This window comes from Culex quinquefasciatus, chromosome 3 (assembly GCF_015732765.1).
Source record: "Culex quinquefasciatus strain JHB chromosome 3, VPISU_Cqui_1.0_pri_paternal, whole genome shotgun sequence".
Classification (NCBI taxonomy): Eukaryota; Metazoa; Arthropoda; class Insecta; order Diptera; family Culicidae; genus Culex; species Culex quinquefasciatus.
Window position 1 is genome coordinate 137726297 of NC_051863.1, and position 23365 is coordinate 137749661.

The 23365-nt window shown below is 37.5% G+C and overlaps 1 protein-coding gene across 5 annotated transcripts in view; it reads right to left on the bottom strand.

The window, feature by feature from the left end:
- Positions 1 to 15104: 15104 nt before the first annotated feature.
- LOC6048531 (protein suppressor 2 of zeste) overlaps positions 15105 to 23365 on the bottom strand; it is a 95771-nt gene continuing 87510 nt past the window's right edge. For all 5 annotated transcript variants that reach the window (XM_038262599.1, XM_038262601.1, XM_038262600.1 and 2 more), the window contains exon 6: positions 15105 to 19831. In XM_038262599.1, the coding sequence (XP_038118527.1) occupies positions 16127 to 19831 (3705 nt within the window). In that variant the 3' untranslated portion in view covers positions 15105 to 16126. The remainder of the gene's footprint in view (positions 19832 to 23365) is intronic.

Sequence of the window (23365 nt, forward strand, 5' to 3'; positions counted from 1 at the left end):
AGTCGTGTATGCAAAGTATTGCAAATAATTATCCTTTCCGCAGTATTGTGGGAAATGCGAGTATTTTGACAAAGTTTTTATCCAGTTTGCAATTAAATTCTCGTAATTAAATTACAATTAGGAGAGCAATTTCTTCCAACAAAGCATTTTACTTTTCGATTGTATAGGAGCATTCATGAAAGAACTTACACAGAAAAAAAATCATGGTAATATTTCATCTGGAAAGGGGTACATCTCTTATGTCAGAAAAAATGTGTAATTTTACCTCTGAAAATGTGTAATTTCACCACTATTCTGGTGTAATGTCGCATTTTCAGTGTAAATTGAGGTAAAATTACATCACAAAAGAGGTAATATTCAACCTTCTGAAACTAAACCTTCCAAATTTACACATTTTTTTTTGCTGTGATAGAGAAATATTTTCTTTTTTTTCACTTTTCTCTCAATTCTCTCGAACAATTTAATGTATAAAAGATTTTTCATGCATCATGTTTTTGAACTTACCAACGAAAACGAGATCACAATTGAAAATGCTTGTTAATGTTCGGGAATCTGGGTAGGGGTACATCTTCTTTGTCAGAAAAAATTTGTAATTTTGCCTCTGAAAATGTGTAAATTTACCACTTTTCTGGAGTAATGTCATTTTTTCAGCCTTAATTGAGGTAAAATTACTTCACAAAAGAGGTAATATTCAACCTTCCAAAATTACACCTTCCAAATTTACACAATTTTTTATGTGTTATCTACAGATAAGTATGAACAATTGTTATCAATTGAGTTCGTTGAAATCTAGTAAAGCCCTTTTCGATTGTTGAGTCCTCACCACAATAAACCCTGTCAAATAACCGATACAATTGCACGTAAAGGCCCAATTGATGGATTATTATACAATTGGCTTTTGTACAAATATTAATAGAGTCAACATCGACCTCGTCGACTCGTCGCAACCGCAACATCATCAAACAGCAACAACAGCAGCAACAACATTATGACAGACAATTAAGTCGATGCCAGCAGTCAGTGTCGTCCGGGTCCAAGTTCGGGCTGCACCAACGTGCACAAAGTTTACTCTGCAATCATTCACACACAGCCAGACAAGCGGGCTCTGTACGCGGAGACAGACAGCCCTTCAAACCCCCACCCTCGCCATTGCACCTATTTTGGGCCTAGCCATATGATCTTGTGGTTTGCACACAAATATACTGGAGAGTGAAATTGGCTGGCAGTGGTTTTCAATTTTTTAAACAAATGTAATAAAAACTTAAACATTAAACTCACAATTTTTTCGAATCAAACAAAAATATTATAATATTTATCATGTTCAAATTTGATTCGATTTTTCATAATTAATTTTTAATATTTATGTAGAATTGAACAAATGTTCATATCCAGAGTTTTTTTTGATTAGGTCCTATAAACATATGAAAGACAATAGTTTATTGGTCCTTTTCAAAAAAAACTCTGGATATTTGAATAAACTTAAAAAAGAATCCAAGAAACTTTGAAATCCACTGTCTTTGAACATCACTTGGGATTCCCATCTGTGCAAACATAGACACAAACACACCGACCGTCATCCCTGTGGCCACGAACCTGTTCCCTACCCGACGACGGCTTCGAAGGACTCAACAACAGGGCCAAACCTATCATCCCTCTGCGGCACTTTTTGGATATTGCTGGTGTATCTCTGTGTGTGTGTGTGTGTTGTTCCACCCGATGTGGTTCGGTGGTTTTCCGAATAAATAACGATCGTCATTCAGGCCAGCGAGACAGCTTTATGGGATGTTGTGTAAAACGTACAATTGTCATATTAATTATTCATTAGCGCCAATTATACATATGCCGTGGTGTCATGCCAGAGACACTTGGACGACGGCATGTGGTTGTAGGCAAATGAAAGTGATGGCGAAAGCCTTTTTCAACAATGTACCGATGCAATACAGGTTGACAAACAGATTGGTTGCAACAGCTTTGTCACTTTTTCGGCGGATGAAATGTTGGTTTGAATATCTAGAAGTTTACCTTCTGGATTTATTTTTTATTTTGCTAAGCCAAAAAAAAAACTTTCAGATTTTTGTATTTAAAATGAAATATTTTTTGAAGTAACAGTTACATATTTTACAGTAGTAGTAGAAAACAGTCACTTTTTTAACTAAATTTCGAAAATTCATTGAAATCAATACATAAAATGATTATTTTATCATTGAACGAAAAGTTGTTATCCAAGAGTCAAAATGCACTATCAATATTTTCCAAATTAAATTAAATACTTATTTTCGTTTAAGAACCACGTAAAATATCTGTCAAAAACTAATTTTTGGTTTCCGGTTTTACGTTGAACAATTGTAGTTTAAAAAAAATTTCTAAAACGCTAAAACGCAAATTCGGTTATATCTCGGTTTTCTTTCAATTTCAATTGATATTTTATTCATGCAATGACAATAATTTGACACAGTCTAAAGCCTAAAAAAGAAAAATCTGAGGTGTTGTGATTTGAGGTTAGAGAAACACGCGTTTAGACTTCTGTTCAACACTTTATTTTTGACCGACTTAGGACGTCTGTTCCGGACGACGATCGGAAGACGAAAGGGAACGACAATTGTACATTTGAATGTATTACAATTCTACTACCAGAATAATTACAATTCTACTACCTACTGACTCGAGGCTGACAATACTTTAGAGCAGGGTTGTTAAAATATCAAAATATCAGCTCTCAGCAACTAATATTATCCCGCCTGAATATTCATGCCTCAAATACAACTGCTCTTCTCTCCTCATTGAAACTCTCAGCGCCGAACATAGCCGAACACGTTTTCGAGTTTACCCACTCGCGATTGACATTTTCCTTTTCTCTCTCATTCCCGCTTCCACGATCATCCTACCGCAACAGCGTTTAACCACAAAAGCCGCCACAAAACCAATTTTGCAAACGCAGTTTAACGGGACGTTATGCGTGGTCGGCTCCTAATCGCCATCTCGCGTTCTCTCATTGCAGTTTTCGGAGAGATTGAGAGACTCAGCGGTGAGAGCGCATAGTCGAGGAAAAGGGAAGGAGTGATAGAGAGGGAATGACATCGCTGGGAATCACGAGACACATGAAGAGATCTCACAAGCTATAGTGACGGCCACTATACTCTCGGATATTTTTGGTGCAGAGATAATCTATTGATAGCTTTTCTATCACTCTTTTGCAACACTGCTTTAGAGTCTCCGAGACCATCCGAGGGACACTACAAAATCTAAATTTTATAATTGAATTTTGTCTGAGAATTCGGGGAATGATTTTTTTTATTTGGATGAAACTTTTTATGTATTTTTTCTATGACCAATGAAAACATTTTTTATCATCAGTGCGTCCATACAAATCTCCATACAATTTTGCAGCTGTCCATAAGAAAATCTATTAAAATATTCGAAAATCTGTATCTGTATTTTCTGATCGGTTAGATGTCTTCGGCAAAGCTGTAGGTAACTAGAATCATTTAAAACTTAAACTTTTATGATTGTTCTGAAACATCCCATACATTTCAAATAGGCTTTTATGACCTACTTAAAACAAAATATTTTGTGTAAAATAACAATTTTTAAAAAAATCTCTTGTATGGATTTATTTCAGATGGTAAAAAGTACCATCTTTTAAACTATGGCACAAGTTGCTCAAAATTCATCTGAAAGTGTTGCCATTTTTTTTTAAACAGCTATAATATCCAAAAACTGTTAAAAAACGATTATTTTTAACCTTATTTTAAGATGTAAAATAAAATTTGCAATCGAAAGTGCTCAACAAAAATTTCGATTTCGTGCATCGTTTTAATATAATAATGCCTTAGTGGCTAATGGATTTAATGTTAAATACGAAACTTTTTTACCTGTTGAAGTCATGACCATCTCTGCAAATAATTCTTTGATTGACATTGAAGATTGGACCAATGGTTGCTGAGATACAGCCTCTGAAAAAAAACAAACTGGTATTTTCTACATCACCATATAAAAAGCGTCGATTTTTTTTAATTTAAAAAAAAAACTTTCGTGGTTTATTCGATTTTTCCAATAAAAGTTTAACACTAAAACTACCTGTTTCCATAAAAAAACGGAGTTTGTCGCTCGCTCAGTAGTGTAGGGGAAGGTGGGGCAAGACGACCATATGGGGCAAGAGGAACAATCGTTCGTTCAAATTGTTGCTAGCAATGCAATTAGCTGATTCTACTAACACATAACCGCCAAAACGACGTAAACGCCAAGGGGCATAAGATTTAATGAAGTTTTTTCAAAACCTTTTTTTTCTTATTATATTTAGAAAGTACAAAATAAGGCTTAGGGTTCGTTTTAAGGCTCATTTTATCAAAATGCTATTTATCCTAGATCAATAGTGTCCCTACCAATGACTTGCATATATTATAAAGTATAATTTAACATTTGGTTATTTTTGTTGAGAGCTTTTAAAAAATCTTGTTCAGGTAGGGCAAGTGTACCATATGGATTTGATACAATGATACAGAAAGAAAAATGCACAATATTTGCATAAATCAAATTTTGTGGATCAATTTTTACTAGAAGGTGACGAGTTTCCCAGGAAATTGACCATTTTGGACCTCTCGATTCCCGGGAAATTCGGTTGAGACTCCCGGGAAATTTTAAACTTATAAATATCGAAGCAAAATTATCTTAACTAATCAAAAAAAAACATTTGAAATATTAAAAAATTGTGAAGTTCGAATAAACCAATGTTTCTCTAATCGTCTTATTCAGAAAGTGTAAATTTTAACTTGTCAAAAATTCCAATAACTATAATTGAGAGAAGCCAAAAAAAGGTGGACCCCAAAATTTACCTTAAAAATTATTTAGCAGTTACACCCCAGATATGAAATCAAATGTTTTATTTCCAAATTTTATTTTTTCTAATTATTTGTAAAAGGGAAAAGCTTTTTCAAGTGAAGTTCAATTTCCATATCTTCTCTTGAGCATAGCAATCCTCATAATCTATTTTTTGTGAACATTTGGGTTTTCCTGATAACTGTAAATATTTCTGCAATAAATATTTAATGTTGAACTTAAAAATTACAAAAAAAAAACAATTTAATTTGTTGTTTTGAGTCGTTGTTTATCACATTGCAAAATTCCCGATACTGGGAAATTACATATAAGCTATATTAGTTATTTTTTACAAAAATCTAATAACAAGTTTGTGAACCTTTTCAAAAATCACTCAGTGCGAATTAAGATTCGTAAATATTTTAAACTACAATTTTGAGTCATAAAAAACTCAAGAAACGATTTTGTTTTTGCCGATTCAGAAAAAAAATCAAAAGTTTTATATAGTTCCTCAAAACAATGAGGCTGCTTAAATTAACGTTTCATAGAATCAGTATGAATGTAAAGTAACTGAATTCATTTAAAAGAAACAAATTTATTACTTTTCATTTTAAATTTTTGACACTGTTGGCGTAGTAAAAAAACTCCCGGGTCCCGGGAATTCCCGGGAAATTGCCAAGTTCAACTCTCGATTCCCGGGAAATTGAAAATCTCGAGAATCGTCACCTTCTAATTTTTACACACATGGAAAATGGATAGAAAAAAAATGCTTCAATTGTGAACTAAGTAATTGGCTAAGCCTGTTAAAAAGTTTAAATAAAATATTTTTTTAAATTTTATTTTTCGTTTATTTTTTTTATTTTTCTGTTTTTAAGTGATTTTAAAACCACCTTAAGTCAAGAGTATTCGACAAAACCCAAAAACAAAAAAAAAGTTTATTGGATCTTTAAAAAACTCCAGAACTTAAATTAACTTATTTTGTTATTCGTTTATGCGAAGTGATCTTTTCCAGAAGATTTTGGGTCTGAACTTAAAATATAAACTATAATGATGAATGACTTCATAAAACGTGACTTCTGACGAAAAGTTTTCTATGCATTGATTGAGTTTTTATGTAATTGAAAGAAAAATATTGCTTGAAACAGAAATAAATTTTATTGTTCATGAATTTATTGTTCGCAGTCAACTTAATCGTGAACAATATTGCACGCTTCCATGACAAAGACTGCCATCGCAAGGGTTAATAGCCCAATTCTTACGACTTTATTATTTTGTCACGAATTCACTTGGGCAGTCAGTGTCAGTGTCAGTGCTGCAGCTTCAACTTTGTCTCTCAATGCGTGCCCCTCTCAGAGTCGACGCAGCCTGGCAAGCTGTCCCAACTCATTAACGGCCGACGAGTATCAATTATAATTTTACCCGTCATTAGACGGCCATAATCGTAATTTATGTTTTAATGAACACGAACCCGCACCTCGGTGCGTTACTACACACACGGACTGTGGACTTGATTCGAGTGTGGGTTCATTGTGGGGTTAAGTTTTTTTTCTGAATTTTGTTATGTTTTTACTATAAAAGTTATAAAAGTCTGTTTATAATTTTGATTGTTTCACTGACTCAAATAATGAGCTAAAACAGGTTGGATTAACCATCAAAGTCTTTTCTAAGTCAAATAACTAGTGATATGAGTATGTGTGTATACGATCGATGCGACGACGAGTGCCACTTGGCAGCCTGCAGTGAGACCGTGACGACGCGTGATGCATTCTTCAACGGCGAGTGGCACGAGCCAAAAGTGGTCCTGGGCACGGCCACACCGGCGGCGCCACCGTCTAGGGACCGGTTGGCAACGGGTGGCACACACTGTCACCCAGCCGTGGGTTATTATCGTTAGCAGTTGCGACTGGTCTATAGTCTGCTCTTTTTAAGACGACGTTACTTTTCAAGAGTCGCTGCTCGTGCGTGACAATTTGCGTATTTTAGCGCGCAGGTTCGGGCAAATGGTTGAACACATTTATTCATGGCAGGATTTAGTGTATGAAGGACGGCCAGTTGCCAGGGTTTTAATTACTTTGTTTGGCCAAATTGTACAAGTGGCGCCATGTAGATGTGAAATTTCCACTAGCTGTTCGAATCAGTCAATTAATGAACTTTCCTTTGGATATTTGAAATTTGGTTAACATTCCTAAATTTACCATTCCTTAGAACTATCCTTAATGGATTTGTTTAACATTAAATATTATTGCACGAAATTCATCAAAATCAATCGTTCTATGCTTGATTATTCATTGAGACAGTTGAATCTACAGCATCCCATCTAATCATATTGATCTCAATAATATACCCGTCGTAAACCCTTCCGAGCAACGATGTCATTGAAATGTTCCTCTGGTCAACACAAACCCACTTCGCTTCGCTAGGAGATGGTGATTTTAGCGGATTGCATGCTGGATTTTTGTCATGTTTATGAACCAGATTCTCAACACCGTGCCGCTATTAACCAATACAATTATAATGCTTATTTTTCTCAGCACAATGATATTCGTACAACCACAAAGAGTTTAATACAGATTTTTTAATCAATTTTGAAAAATTACCTTCGCGACCTTTCTTGAGAGAAAGTATTCTGTTTGACAGCTTGTTTCAAGGGGACTCTAGTTGATCCATCGTAAAATGTCGTCTTGCCAATTTATTTTTTTGTATTAAAAGAAAAAAAAATGAGTTGGTTCGGAATTGGCACTTTTATCATTGCCTAAGGAAACGGGCCAGGAAATGGAGGGAATGTCACCTAGTTTTTTCCTAGATTTTTCATTTTCCATCTCCAATATGAGATCTTTTTTGTCGTAGTGCGTAGGTGTGTTTAAGTTATGATGCAAAATTGGATAACAATCGTAATTTACTCATGTGATATTTATAGAGTGAAAATTTGAAGTGAACCGATTTGCATTATAGCCACTTAAAGATTATAATTTTCCAAAAATTGTTTTTTCACATTCGAGTAGTTTTTTACAATATTGCAATATTTTTCGGTTTGGAATAAACTTTGTCCATGCATTTCTTTTGTCAAAAGATGTCACCGGCGTGTAGGCCAGATCCTTGCGCATCTTTTGGTATGCATAACATTGATGTTTGGAGCACCCTGGAGCTTGTTACTGACCATCGAATTTTTCGAAAAAAAAATGCCAAGTTTGAAGGTCTGTGACGAGCTCCAGGGTGCTCCAAAGTGTCTCCAAAATTGAGATTTTTGAAAAAATCTTTTTTTACGGGTTAAATCCCATGTACATTTCAAGTGCAAAGCACAAGCTCCTGTTAAGTCCAATCAAGCTCATATTTGGGATTTGGGCTCAGTATGCCCATCGGAACAAACCGGGAGCGGCCGTGGCTAGCTGCAGCAGCTCCAAATCCCGGGTCCACAAATCACGGTCACTTTCACCGGCAAACACAACAGGACGCGACAAGTCACAACGCGATTGACTTTGTGGCAAATAAACACGCGGTTAAACTGGCAAGCGAATGCATTTTATCCATGAAAATATGGAAATTTTCACGAAATCATGAAAAGCATGATTCATAAATTCGTGAATAAAATTTACGACGTAAATTTTATGCATGCATAAATAATCGTAAAATCATGAATATTTTTCATGAATTCATGAAGTTTAGTCATGACTTCAAGAAAATCAGCCATAAAATCATGAATAGTATGCATGATTTCATGAAAGAAAATTCATGAATATTCGTTTCAATATTTTAGCCATGCATAAAATTCATAAACTCATGCATTTTAATAAATCGTGTAATAAAATTCATGAAATCATGAAAGGTATCACGAAATCATAAACAAAATTATTCACGAATTCATGAATCGAAATTAACGATTTATCGCACACTTGTTCCGTGTTTCAAAAGAGCCTACACGGAGAAAAAAGGGTTCCCAAAATGGTGAACAAGCGTTCATGAAAATGGGAACCACGAACAAAGTGTTCAAATTTCATGGTACGTTTTTCAAAATCGTACCATGGGATTTGAACACTTTGTTCGTGGTTCCCATTTTCATGAACGCTTGTTCACGATTTTGGGAACTCTTTTTTCTTCGTGTACAACATCCAGTACTTTGTGCTAGAAATCAGGAGGAAATCCAGGTTTATCGGGACAAACTTCAAATGTGTTTTTCTCTGCTTGCTGTTTTTACATATGGGACATTAGGGTGTAATATGGTTGTATGGCTTCATCCATAAAGTACGTCACGCTAAAATCACCCAAAATTTACCCCCCTCCCCCCCTTTGTCACGCTTTTCCTATACTTATAACATGCAATGTCACACTTGCTCAGACCCCCCCTCCCCCCTAGAACGTGACATACTTTATGGGTGACGCCTATGGAAAAAAATAAAGTTGTCCAAATTTAGCTAGCACAGCAACTTTTTGATTCCTTATAGGGTCCTTAACAACTCCCCAAAGTTTGGTAACGATTAGTTAAGTCCTCACTTTGCGCAAAGCGATTCAATTATCCATACAAATTTGTATGGGATTTTTTTTTGAATTATGATGTTTAAAAAATCCACGTTTCACGCTATTTCAAAACCGGATTCATATTTATCGGATGTTTGGAATGTGCTCTACAACTTTCCCTTAGAGAGTATGGTGCTAACTTGCTCCTATAAAAAGATACAGTTTTTTGATCGAAAATCACGTTTTAGACGAGTTTTGAGGACGCTGTACATATCTTCTTTCAGGAGCAAGTTAGCACCATACTCTCTTCGGAAAAAGATGTAGAGCACATTCCAGAGCATCCGAATATGAATCCGGTTTTAGTACAGCGTGAAACTTGGATTTTTTAAATATTATAATTAAAAAAAAATATTTTTTCCATACAAATTTGTATGGAAAGTTGCATCGCTTTGCGCGAAGTGAGGACTAAACCAATTGTTCCCAAACTTTGGGGAGTTGTTTAGGACCCCAAAAGAAACTAAAATAATGCTGTGCTGGAAATTCGAAAAATGTTCATACAAAGTCAGGGGTAAAAAATACTGAAATAGTAGTTTATGCAACAGTTGCAAAAAGAGGATTTATTCAGCACGAGTCGTACATTTATCCAACGAGGTTCACCGAGTTCCATACAACATTTTTTGCAATTCCGAAAAACACCCATTGAGTCAAATTTTAAGTCAAATTTTCATGTATTTTGTCAATAAATCGGTTAAATAAAAAAAATAGTATCTTGTGAGCAGCAGTGCCGGGAAGATGGATTTTTGTGGTGTTTTTTTTTTGTGCTGTAGTTATTCGTGGTCGTGTGTATGTCAAATTCTGTGGAAGGTGCGAAGCCGCGTGTTTGGAATCTTGTGTCTCTGTTGTTTTATTTGTGGTTCCATCTGGAGTATTAGTTTTTAAATTATTGTTATTTTTTACAGCTTCCTGGAATTATTTTAAATTAAATGTCTACGTGTAAATTTATCTACTCACTATATGATTTATTTAAATGTTCATATTATTCCTTTCCTGTAACATACCATCTCCTCATACCATATATGTTTAAATTGCCTAAATTAACGAAACTTTCTAAAACAGCGTGGGAACCATCCGGAGCATTTATATTTTAAATTACTGTTTTTTACAGCTTCCTGGAATTATTTTGATTAAATTTATTGTATTTATCATATTTATTATATTTATTCTATTTACTTTATTTATTATATTTATCATATTTATTATATTTATTCTATTTACTATATTTATTATATTTATTATTTATTATTATAACAAAACTATATGCTCATTAGATAACACACTACAGACTCACATTTACACTTACAAACATCCAAATCAGTTAATACAATACGAATTCAACCATTTTCATCAGCCCGATGAAATTCCTCTAACCCCTATTCCGAACCTCCCAAAAATATTCCGTTCACTTTTAAAAGTCGCATGGGTTCCCTGCACTTATGACACTAGTGAACAACAAAAAAATATTTTTTCCTAGAAAAAAATTACACCTGATTGTAAGCATTGTATAACATTTATGTTTGTATTTTTATTCGCAAAGAGCGCTTAGAAGCTTTTTACAAATTTTGAATTTGGTGATCATAATCGAGAATATTACAGACAATAAATAAAAAAATATATTCATTTATTTATTGATATTTCGTAAATTTCTGACAAGAACATAACTGCAATAATTTAAAACGCGTGATACACAGCAAAAAATTATGGTAATATTTACCAGGGAATGGTGACAGATTTTATATATATAAAAAAATGAGTAATATTACATCAGGAATTGGTGAATTCTCATCAGTTTGTGATGAATTTTCATCAGGTTCACATTTTTACAAAATTTATAACCAATCATTTTAACCAACCAAAATTTGAACCTTCCGAAATTGAACTTTTTTCTGTGTACATTTCGTTTGATTTTTTCTAAAACCAAGCCTGAAATTTGATTTGTTTCTAGGAAAAAAAAAACATTTTTCTAACAGAGCTTTCCGATATAATTTATGATTTCGTTCACGTACCATCCTTTACTTACCTTGAAGCTGCCAAATCTTCCGATTAAGACTGCTCACCAGAGGAAAAGGGAGGACCTTCGCAGAGTATGAGCAAAAAAATACAACAACAAGAGAGAGAGAATGTGGTCCAACCTCACACGTGCTTTCCTTGAAACTGACGGGGGCCCTCACATTTATCCGCTCCATAATTTATGAGCTTCGATCACGCGATATTTTTTTTGTCTTCCACTGGAACAACGACGAGATTCGGGCGAATCGTGCCGCTAAGATTAATGTTGGCTCATATCGAAAAGGCTTGATTTGCGTTTTGAGGGTGTGTGTGATATTTAGCGGGAAAAAAAATTGATACTCAGGATTTTAAATATTGATTATCAGTTTTTATTTGCTCTACTGTTGTCTTCATTGATTTATTGCACTAGATACGGATACATATCATTCGCTAAACAAACACTGCCAGTGTGTTATCAACTTATTGTTCAATTTTTACTTATTACCAAAAGTGCCTAAACTAATTAAATTAAGTTATTCCTTCCGGGTTTTTCATACAATAAATATCAATTATAATTACTTAAACTGTACGAATGGTGCCGAAAGGGAAACAAACAATCAGTACGATTTCAATTTGGTAGTCAAATCTTACAGTGAGAGAGGTGTGTGTGTATGTATAATACAGAAACAATCCCACTCATACAATCGAGCCTTTAAGGTAATATCAGTTGTTTTTAGGACGAGGTTACTTGCGAATGTGTTAGAAGGAAAAACAAAAACACTTTAATTGAAATTTGATTTTCCCCTCCAATCAATTAAGTGTTAGTCTCTATGTTGGCCTGTCTTTGCGTGAGAACAATCTCTCTCTATTCACGCGCGTTCTGCATTGTACCAGATTTTCTGGTTTCGTTTTTAGCTCTCTCTCTCTTTCCGATTGATTTCCTTCTTTTCAATTTACGATTTATCTTCATTATATCAACTTCAATCATCATCGCGATCATCGTAATCATTGCCCATCATAATTTCCCATTCATCTTTTCACCGAAAGGAGAAAAACCTTGGCGGAGAGAATGACTGTGAAGAGGGGAAGGGGGAGGGGGAGCGGAGACATCGCGGCAAAGAGTAATCGAAATAAAATATCATCATTTGGAGAACGATCGAATTGTGCTCATTGAGATGAGTCCGAAAGTTCTGTTGCTGAAGGTTGAAGTTCGTCTCTCCCGCTCACTCCTCACTTTATCTCTTTACTTGTTTCTCTCGCTCTCTCGCTAGTAGTAGTAGTAAGTGTGTATGTTTGTTGGTTATATTGTATGTATGCTTGTGTGTGTTTGAGTTTCAGGTTACTATTGCACAACATCTATTTTTTTCTTCTTTTTCTTGTAAGAGTACGGGGGAAGAGGTGATATACTCAGGTTTTATTGCTGACATTCAGCCACATGTAGGCGCTATTAGAGATAGTGTGTGTTTTTTACTGGGTACGGTTATTATACACAGACACGTGTTAGGTGTAAGTTTTTGCATATGTTCACTTTAATTACATTCACAAAGATTGACTTGGGGCCTGCTAGCACTAATCCTGCCTGTACAATTCTCTCTCTCTCGAAATATAAATTATTATCTTGTTTTGCTGTCATAATATCGATTTAAAAACATTATTTATAGAAATTTACAATTTCTTTAGTTAACCTAAAGCGACAAATAAATAAACTATCCTCAAGCATAGCCTTTACACTATAGAAACAACATAAATTAAAAACTGCAAACGAGCTCACATTCTAAATTGAACAAAGGTAAAGTCATGTACGATCTGCGCACACGTGACAGAAAAATTTTGCTCGCATCTTTCACTCGGCGATGATTTGCGTGACTTTTGGCGAAGTGAAGTAATTACTGTGCGCTGGTGTCGTCATTTGAAGATTTTTTCTTTCTATCTTTCTTTTTTCGGCTGAGAGTGATTTCACAGGGTGTTGCACTGGGAGAGTTCGAATTGGTCTTAAGAAATGATTTTTAACAATCAAATCTTTGAAATTTTATTGTTTTTTTCAATTTAAGTTTTTGATGAATTATGTTTGATTTTATTAAATTTCAAATTGTTGCAATTGGTAACATTTTTTTCAAAAATTATTTGAAGTTTTTTTTCTACCAAATCTTATTTTTTTAAAGGATCAGTGGCAAACAAATGAATTTCAAAACTCAGTTGAGATGCTTTTGATTTTTCATTTAATTTATTTCGTTGTTGAGGCATAACTTGTGTGAAGCCACTATCCTAAGCTGAGATGTGGACTACCTTTCAACAGCTGATGAATTCAAAGTTAAGACCAAAGTTTGCGGATGCTTAAAGAATCGAGGAAGTTACTAAATAACCTTCGAAATAGCAATTGAAATGATTTTGCAATAGACAAAAATGTTTTTTAGCGTGGTTATTCTGAGAAAACCCTGGAAGAAATGCTCAAAAATTTATCAAATTGAAAATTTCATTATTAAGTCTCCTTTTTTCAAATTGACAAACATGTAAAAAAAATGAAATAACAAGCCATAGTCGCAACAACAGAATGCAAAAAGTGTTGTCTTGCAAACTTTAGTTTTCAAAGAATGTAAGATTTGACGAAAACAAAAATTTTAGCGAAAAAAAAACTACTAAGCATCGAAAATTTTCAAAAATTCTAAAGATTTTCAAATCAACCCACACATGCTAAAAATGAATTTTAAACTGATTTCAGCAATTAGATTCCCATTGAAATTTTAAAGTTTTTAGAAAAAAAATGCTTCCCCTTGATTTTTCGGGCCGAATTGTTTTTACCGCAGAGAGGATTCTGAAAACGGATCACATTTCACAGAATCTAAAAGGGAGTAAGGATGCGAGGACATACCGCACAAACGCTCCTTTTTTAAAAAAAATATCAGAAAAGGTGCTGTCGCTTTTTCACTGAAAATATTTTTACAAATATTTTGTCCAGATTTTTATATCCCCAAATCTATAAAAACAAATAGTGATCAAGTTGTTTTATATAACTGGTAAAAAAAAAATCATAAAACTGTTCATTAAATGTGTCTGTTCCGAGAAATCTGAAGACGAAATATCCATTAAATTTAACCAACTTAAAATTTTCTAAATTCCGAGAATTTTTGTTGATTTTTTTTCGAAATTGGAAAAAAAAGATTTTTTAAATTGAATTATTATTATGATAAGTTAGCATATCTATACGTTGCTTTTCTTTCCGAAAATACTCAGAACAACAATATTATGCTTTGGAAACAATTAAAATTTGGATAGCATTTCTTTTGCCGCATGAGTTACAAGACTCAATTTGCAGGCAACAACCATATTTTGAAAAAGAAAAATGACTTAATACAGTCGTTTGTCATTTTAACTTAACCTCTTTTAAAAACAACTTAAATTGTTGTGATTTTCAACCTTTTTTAATAAATGATATCATTTTCTCAAATTTAATTAAAACTGTTTTAACGTTTTAATGTTAAAAATATACAATTAAAAAAAGAATTTCAAATCTAAAACTAAAGAACACTAAAATAAGTTTTGATCTAAATTTTTAAAGGCATTTAATTGATTGTTAGGATTAAAAAAACATAGATTATCTATTTTATGTTGCAATGTAAAAAAATGGAATCACACATAAACTGATGGTATATCAAAAGAATTTTGAAGGATACTAGATTTTTTTGGACATTGTGAAAATGAAAATAAAATATTATCTGGATAAATATATACATACAAATGCAACTAAATTGCATTTAAATGAACATGATATTCAATCATGCAAAAAGGAAGAATATTCTGCTTTTTACTGTTTAAATAGTGAAAAAAACGCAAATGTGATGAAAATTGGACCGAATCTTTAACCCGTCAAATTTCTGTGAATTTCACTTAAAAAATGTTTTTTTCTTTTGTTTTTATAAGTTGATTGCAAACCTAATTCATTTATAATTTATCTGTGAATTTGATTTTTGGAAGTTATTTAATGTTTAAGATGCGAGAGGGACATAACATTGAAGATTGTTAAAATGACAAAATTGAACGAAAAATAATTGACAAAGGCTAATATAAAACTGTTAAACAATGAAAGCCAATCCTCGAATTCGAGATGCTCTCTGTAAATCACAATCACAATAAATTTTCATTTAACTTCCATCCAAACTCAAAACGAACCCTTCCGTGCCTTGATGCCGTTAATTCAACGAAAGAATTCCACCCGTTTTTCGAACCACTTCCATTCCCGTGAAAGTAATTACCGAGCTGCCCTTCATTGCAAGTCTTCGCTGGAAAGAGGTGCGCACCAAACACTCCGACAATGTTTCTAATTGATTCTGTCTTTTTTTTTGCTTGTACCCTACTGCTCAGCACAATTATTGCACAACCCTACCACACAGCGAACATCAGAGCGACGCTGGGGTGTTAAGTGGGGCATTTGATTGAAGTCACGTGGCAGCACAAACAAAAAAAACGAAAGAAAAAAAAGGCAACAAAACAAAATGGAGAATCGTTTCTTCTCGCGCGTCACATGACAATACCTTTTTGACAACGCTACAAATGTCGCAGTAATCACTAGCATGTGTGTTAACCTAAGAAACCAAGACTTTTTCGTGTCAGATGATTCGAGGCCGTCGCGGCGATTCGTGCTGTCACGATTCTCGCCGGGCCGTCACCTTAAATATAGCTGTCAATCAATCAGCGAGTTTGCATGTCTTGCTTCTTCTTCACTTTTTGTTGAAACATTTACAGTTGGGACATTTCCATTTCAATAGTTTGTTGTGGTTTTGTATCCTTGTTCGACCAACTCAAAGCAATCTTATCGTTAGACAACGTTTACACCGTTTTTGCCACCGCCATTGGCGGTTGCCGCCGCCGCACTATTGCCATTGCTGCTACTCACCCGGTTACCTCCCGCAAACTGATTAGCCGGCGACGTCGTCGCGGTGGCCGCCGCCGCCCGCAATCCAGCGGCCACTTTCTCGATCGTCTTTTTGCCGCCGGTCGTCGTCGAGCTGACGCCGTCATTTTTATTGTTGTTGAGCAAATTGCTGCTGTTATTGTTGTTGTTGTTGTAGCTCACGTCACTGGACGGCCTACTGAGCGTGTTGACGTTTAGAACTCGCGTCGGTGACGTCACGGTGGATGGGATTGTTTGATTGCGGAAGGCGAGCGCCGATGGGTTCGGGATGCTCCTGACGGAGGGGTTGGGTTGACGGGCGGCGAGTTTTGGAGTGGGTCTACTGCTGATTTCCGCCAGCTTCGGCATCGGCATTGATTTGGTCGTTGAGGTGGTGATTGTGGAAAGGTTTGGGGTGTTGGAGGAGGTGATGGCGAAGCCAATCATGTCCGCGGGGAGTTTCAGACCCGGAATGCCACCCAGTTTGGCCATCATGCTGGGGCCGGCCTTTATCATGGATGCCGCGGACGATTGTATCAGCGAGTTGATAAGCTCCAGCTGGCTGTTGTCGAGTTTGCTGGGTTGCCGGCTGGCGGGTTGTTTTGAATCGTTTCCGTTCAGTTTTGAGGTTAGGCTGTCGCTGCTTTCGAGGATAATCAAATCATCGTTGGCGCGAGTGGTCAGGTCTAGCGCACCGCCGCTGGTGTCCTGCGAGGAGGCGGAGCTGGTGGTGAGGTTGGTGGACGCGGAAGTGCTGGAACTGGTCACCTGGAACACGGAGGGCGAGATCGGCGAGGTCGGGTGTTCTGGGAGGGAGTTGGACTTTTTGATTTTGATGAGCGGGATGGTTGGCGGAGGAGGTCGGGTCGTTTTGGGCTGCGGTTTGTCCGCTACCGGCGCCGTGGACGGTATCCGGACGATTTCCAGCGCGGGCCGATTGTCAATGCGGGCAGGTTGGGGCGCCACATCGGTCATCTTGGTCACACTTATCGACGAGGGAGGTAGTAGTAAACTGGGGACAGACTTTTTCGTGGCAATCTCCTTGGTGTACGTGGAACTGATTGGAGATTTGTAAGGTACATCGTTCGCCGAGGTCGGCATACTGTTGGTGGTTCCATTCTTCGCCAGACTGGCACCTTTCACAAAGTTAAACATGGGCGCGTAGCAGGGCTTCTTCTGCAGACGATTGGCCGCCTCGAAGTGATCCACCCGGGGGGTCTTGGGCGGAAGATTGTAGGTGGAGCCACTGTCTACGCTCGACGAGCGCTTCAAGCCGACAGGAACTGAACTTCTTGGCTGGTAAATGTTTGTACTACTGATTGGCGCCGCGACGGCGACCTTCTTGGGGGCAATCTGCAGCGCAAGTGGCGGATAGCTAGGGCTATGCCGGGGGCTAAACATCTTCTGCGGAGGCTTTGGAATGCTATTCGACGCTGCGATTCTACTGTTGACCGACGGAATAACCGTGGGTGGTTTCATGCTCGAAACCGTCACCACCGGCTTCGTCGGAACCAGCGGCGGCATCTTGACAGCCGTCGTAACAATCTGTACGTCATTATCCTTATCAATGAACCCGGTCTTGGCCTGCACGCTCTGAATCAGATTATTAATAGTGGACGACGTATCCGACAGATTCTTATCAATCGGGTTCGGAATGTAAACCATCGGCTTGTGACGAATTGCTCTCATCTCATTAATCTTCGCCTTGGTCGACCCGTTGTCCGATACGGCAGCTAGCGCGGGAAGTTTCGGCAGCTCGTTAACCCTCGTAGTCGCCGTCTCAACCCCCGTCTTTACCGGCTCACTGACCGCCGGTGCCAAAATTGCCGGCGGAGCCGGCGTAGGCTGTTCGATTATTTTTACATCATCATCATCGTCACCCTTCGTAATGTCAATCACCTTCGGTTCGTCCGCCTTTGTTGTGACCGGTGCCGCGGACGATGACGGGCCAACTTCCGCAATCTGTTTCGCCGTCGACGACGCTACTTCCTCGCTCGGTTTTCGCTCGTGCTTCGAGGGCTTTTCGGTGAGTTTGACCTTCATTTTCAGGCTGGACAGCTCGTGCTGGGAGGAAATTTCGGCGTGTAATTTCCTCCGTTTGCCGCCGCTGCCCGCCTCTTTCGAGTGTTTGGCCTTTTTGCGCTTGCGGTGCGAGGAGGAGGAGAATGGGTCCGGGGAGAAAGAGGTCGAGCTCTTCTTTTTCTTTTTCCACTCGCCCGGTTCGGAACCGCTCTTGTAGACCGGTTTGAGGCCAATTGTTTTTGCGTACTCCTCGATGCCGATCGAGTTGACATCCGGCGCCGACGGTTTGTCGTCCGCCTTCGGCGGCCATATTGGAGACTTGCCAGAGGTGGACGACGTGGAGGCGGTCGGTGAGGTTGCGGCGGAGGAGGAGGTCGAGGACGAGTGCGCCGATTTGGGGGACCGTTCGCTGCTGTCCTGTTTTGGGATGGAGATTTTCGTCTTCAGACTAGGTAGCTCAATTTTCAGTTTAGGAACTTCGAGTTTGCGATTTGCGCTGGACGCTTCCGCTGACAGGGGCGAAACGACCGTTTGTTTCTTCAGGTTCACGTAGCACTTTAACTCGGATGACTTTTCGTTCTTCTCTGCAGTGGTGGTGGCACCGGTAGATGCCGTTATCGCCACCGCAGACCCGTTGCTTTCGCTCCGGTGCGGAGAAGATTTGGATTTTTCATGCTTGCTTTTTGCCGACTCGACCAGTGTGGCGTCGTTGGCCCCATTCCTGCTGGCAGCACTGCTGCCGTTCGTTTTGTTCCGACTATTGTCTCCGGGGAACTTTTTCCCGCTGGAATCGCCTGCACTGGTATAATCATTATTTATTTTATTATGTTTCTTCGCACTGTGTGACTCGGATTTTCTCGTCGAATCATCGCCCGGAACGGTTCCACTCTTGCTGCTGCTTGACGCAAACGACGTCGACGCCGTTTCATAGTCACTGTATCGGATATCACTGCTGCGAAGTCGCTTAAAATCACCGGGACTGGTCGGCGACGACGACGAGGGAGATTTACTCGATTTGGGTTCACTTTTCGAGTAGATTACCTTCGAACTGTTTTTATCACTCTTCTTCGACACCAGCACCAACTTGATCGGCTCCTTCTCCTGCCTCTCACCCACACCTTTATCCGCCCGGTTGCCACTTGTTTTGGTAATTATCAATTTGCTATCGTATTTACTCTCTACTGACTTGTAACTGTTACTTCCACTAGCCTCCACCGGCTTTGCTTCACTGGGCCTCACTGACAGCAGCGGTTGCTCATCTGTCGCACTGTTTACACTACCGTTGACACTCTCCCCTTCGCCTACTCTTCCACCAGAAACGTCATCAGTGGCGGCAGCGGCTGCTGCAACACCCTTTCCCGGTGACGAAGTCGACGGAGATGTCGACGATGACGACGATTCTGCACTACCTTGACTTTCGTTGAGGTTAGACGGCGGCTTTCCGTTGCTCGTTGCGCTATTATTAGCGTCGCGTTCGCCGCTGTTGTTGTTGCTTGCGTTGCTATTTTTATCGCTGCTGCCACCGACGCTGTGCGTGGTGGTGGTGGTGGCCGTTGGTTTTGCGGTCGGGTGGATAAATATCCGATAAAACAACCGCATCGGGGAAACCTGTTGGAACGGAGTAGAAAAGAGGGGGTTGGTTAGAAAAGGGGGTGCGAAAATGTTGGGGAAATGTGTTTGTGCGTACAAGTTGTGGGTAGGAATTGCGATGCACGAGTTGTTTTGTGGTTTAGCTGAATTCCTAAACACAGTGTACAATGTGTACAATGTGTTTCGTATTTTATGAAAAAAATACTTCTCTTACAAGCCATTCCCCACTCAAAATCCCTCTTGTGATTACGGGATAACAACAACCCACTCGAATTCCAACTCCTACATTCCAGCACTCATCATCCTTAGCACAGTGCCGCGAGTAATTACCATGTTTCAGTTAACCAGAGTACAAACCATCCAGACTGGCGGCGACGGTAGACATCGACTTAACTTCTGAGCCCGTTGTAAGCCTTTCGGTTACCTTCAAGGTTGGCCACTTCTCATCCCGACGTCGCCGCCGCCGCTCAAGGACTTATGCTCCACGGGGCAAAAATTCGCGGGGTAAAACGTTTATCATGTTACCCCGAACGATGCACGCACACAGACACAAAACCTTGCCTGCACTCACTGCTAATAACTCCCGCCCGACTGGTCGTACTTTATCACTGCAATCTTTCAACATAATTATTGCGCAATTCTCACTAACTTGGACTTCGCACTACATTATTGCTATTGATCGCATTATTGCGACTTGTCAAACTGGCTTGGAAAATTTATAATTTCCTCAAAAATAATCAAAGAGAGCCGAGGTTTATCGCTTGTTTTTTAGCTGTCACTCGCAATTTTGAAGTGTGAAAGTTCAGTTTGGTGGAAACAGCGACTGGAAATGTAAATAACAACGAGTGGTTGCCTAGATTTTTGAATTTTTGCTGTCACAAGTGCGAGAGAAAAGTGCGGGCAAAATCCAAGTTACAGTGCAAGGATCAATACTATTAATTATTTCTGTTCCGCCACTTTTCCGAGAGTTGCCAAGAGTGTGCGGCAGTGGCAGTCACTCTTCATTATCGTTGGTACTGTTGGAGGAAGGCAGGCAAAGCGATACTTACTCGAAATGACTCTCCCCAGAGGAGGGAAGTTGAGGTTTGCTAGTGCTTGTGATTTTCTAGCTGTCAATTTTTACGTTAACTGGAAAATTTCTGGTTAACATCGCAATCCTCGATATTAACAGTTAGAACTATAAATTTTCCCGATACATAAACAAAAAAATCATGTTCTGTCATAGAGGTAACTATTCCTGGTAACATTTTGGTTTTAAGTTGGTTATAAAATCCTATTTAGAACCATCATAAAACCTGTAAGTTTTTCATACTAGGGAACGTGCCGAAAAAAATGATATGCCTCTCGAAACTTATTTTCAAAAAAAACGTTACTTAATCCACCCTTAGGTGGTTGGTGCCTTCCTCACATTCGTTGGAAAGGTCTTTTGATTACCTATCCAGAATCGCATGATATATTTGGACAACGTTTTCATCAAAATATCTGAGATCTGGCCTCCAAAAAGTATATAAATAACACTTAAGTGCTTATAACTTTTGATAGGGTTGTCAGATTTTCAATGTTTTGGACGCGTTGGAAAGGTCTTTTAATTACCTGTTCAACGACAGGTTGCATGATAGATCCGGACAACGTTTTCATAATGATATCTGAGATCCGGCCTCCAAAAAGTGCATAAATAACACTTAAGTGCTAATAACTTTTGATAGGGTTGTCAGATCTTCAATGTATTGGTCGCGTTGTAAAGGTCTTTTAAATACCTTTCTAAAAATGTATAACATGCCAGATTTTCTTACAAAAACCACCCTTTTATAATCTTCCGGACTTTTGTTAAAATCGTTTTTTTAGCATAACTTTTGAAGTACTTTTCTAAACCGCATAATTTTTAATAGCGACTTATGGGACCCCAAGACGGATCGAATGACGCCAAAACGGACAGAATCGGTTCAGCCAATGTCAAGATAATCGAGTGACAATTTTTTGATCAACATCCCACCACACACACAGACATTTGCTCAGAATTTGATTCTGAGTCGATAGGTATACATGAAAGTGGGTCTAGGGGGTCTAATTGAAAAGTTCAGTTTTCGAGTGATTCTATAGCCTTTCCTCAGTAAGGTGAGGAAGGCAAAACATTTCAAACGTTATAAGCGAACTTTTGACTAGAAGGGGGTAGTAGTAAACAGTAATTGAATAGAAGTGGGATTGTGATTACATATAAAAAATAAAACGATGCAAGCATACATTTCAAATAAATAAAAAAACAAGCCATCCCAACAAAATTTTTTTCAAAAAAGTGTTTTAAAATGCACTTTACACAAGTGCAGTTGTTTTGCAATCATTCATTTTCAAAAAATGTAAGATTTGACAAAAAAAAATTTAGCGAAAAAAAAACAATTTTTGCGATACTATCAACAACGAAAATTTTCAAAAATTAAAAAAATCTATGGAAATTCAATGGATTTTTCGAATTAACCCTAAATGCTAAAATGATCCTGAACGCAGGGAAATTTATTTTACATTGATTTCAGCTGATTACACTTGAATTTCCATTGAAAATTTTAAGTTTTGAATATTTATTTTGCCCTCTAATTTTTCGGCCCGATTTTGGAGGAGAGGAGCGACAAAAACTTTTTAAAATATTTGTACCAGCCTTATTGAAAAATAATAAATAATGAAGCAAAAAAAAGTAATTTCTGTTATTTTAACACGAGATTTTCAGAGTTATTTTAACATTTTCAGGTTCTTCAAAATTTCCGTGAAATTTTGTTTTTTGAAATTAAGGCCAACGTAAAATTTGCAATTTTGAGCGATTAAATTCACTCCATGCCCTTTTAATATTGAAATTGAAAAAAAAAACATATCGTTTTTTTAAGAGCACCTAAATTCCGAAAACTGCGACGTTTGAAAATTGTTGAATATTTAACACAATGAAACTACACAATTTAAAATCACGTAAGTAAAATTAAAGTAGAGGACATTAAAAAATGCATAAGCAAATAAACAAAAAAAACTAAATCACGGGTCCCCCAGAGACCGTTATTATGAAAAAAAAATTTCCACCCAAACCAATGATTGGACATGGTTCCTGGGACCATTCTGCACCTCTGGACCGAGTTTCAAAATATTTGCCGGCAGAAATTTCGAATACGGTCAGTTTTAGTGTTTTGAGTAGAAATTAAGGGGAAATCGCATGTAAAATGCGTAGGAAAAGATCAAAGTTCCAATGTTTTAACTCGAAAACATTACTGGTTATGGTTTTAAATTGTACTAACATGTAGCAGAATGAGATAAAAACTTCCACTGAATTAGCCGGATTAAGCCTAAGTCAAGTGACTTAAGTATATTATTTACAAGTTTATACCTTAATATTAAAAAAAAGTCCTACATCAAGAAATTTTAAGTCGGGAAAACTAGATTGCACAAAAATAACTTAAAATGGGGTGACTTTGAGCCAAGGGGTGACATTGTACCAACAAACGCATAAAAATTACTTTGATAAGCTTACATTTTATGTTAATTTATTTATTTGTAGACGGATTAATTTGGTCTATT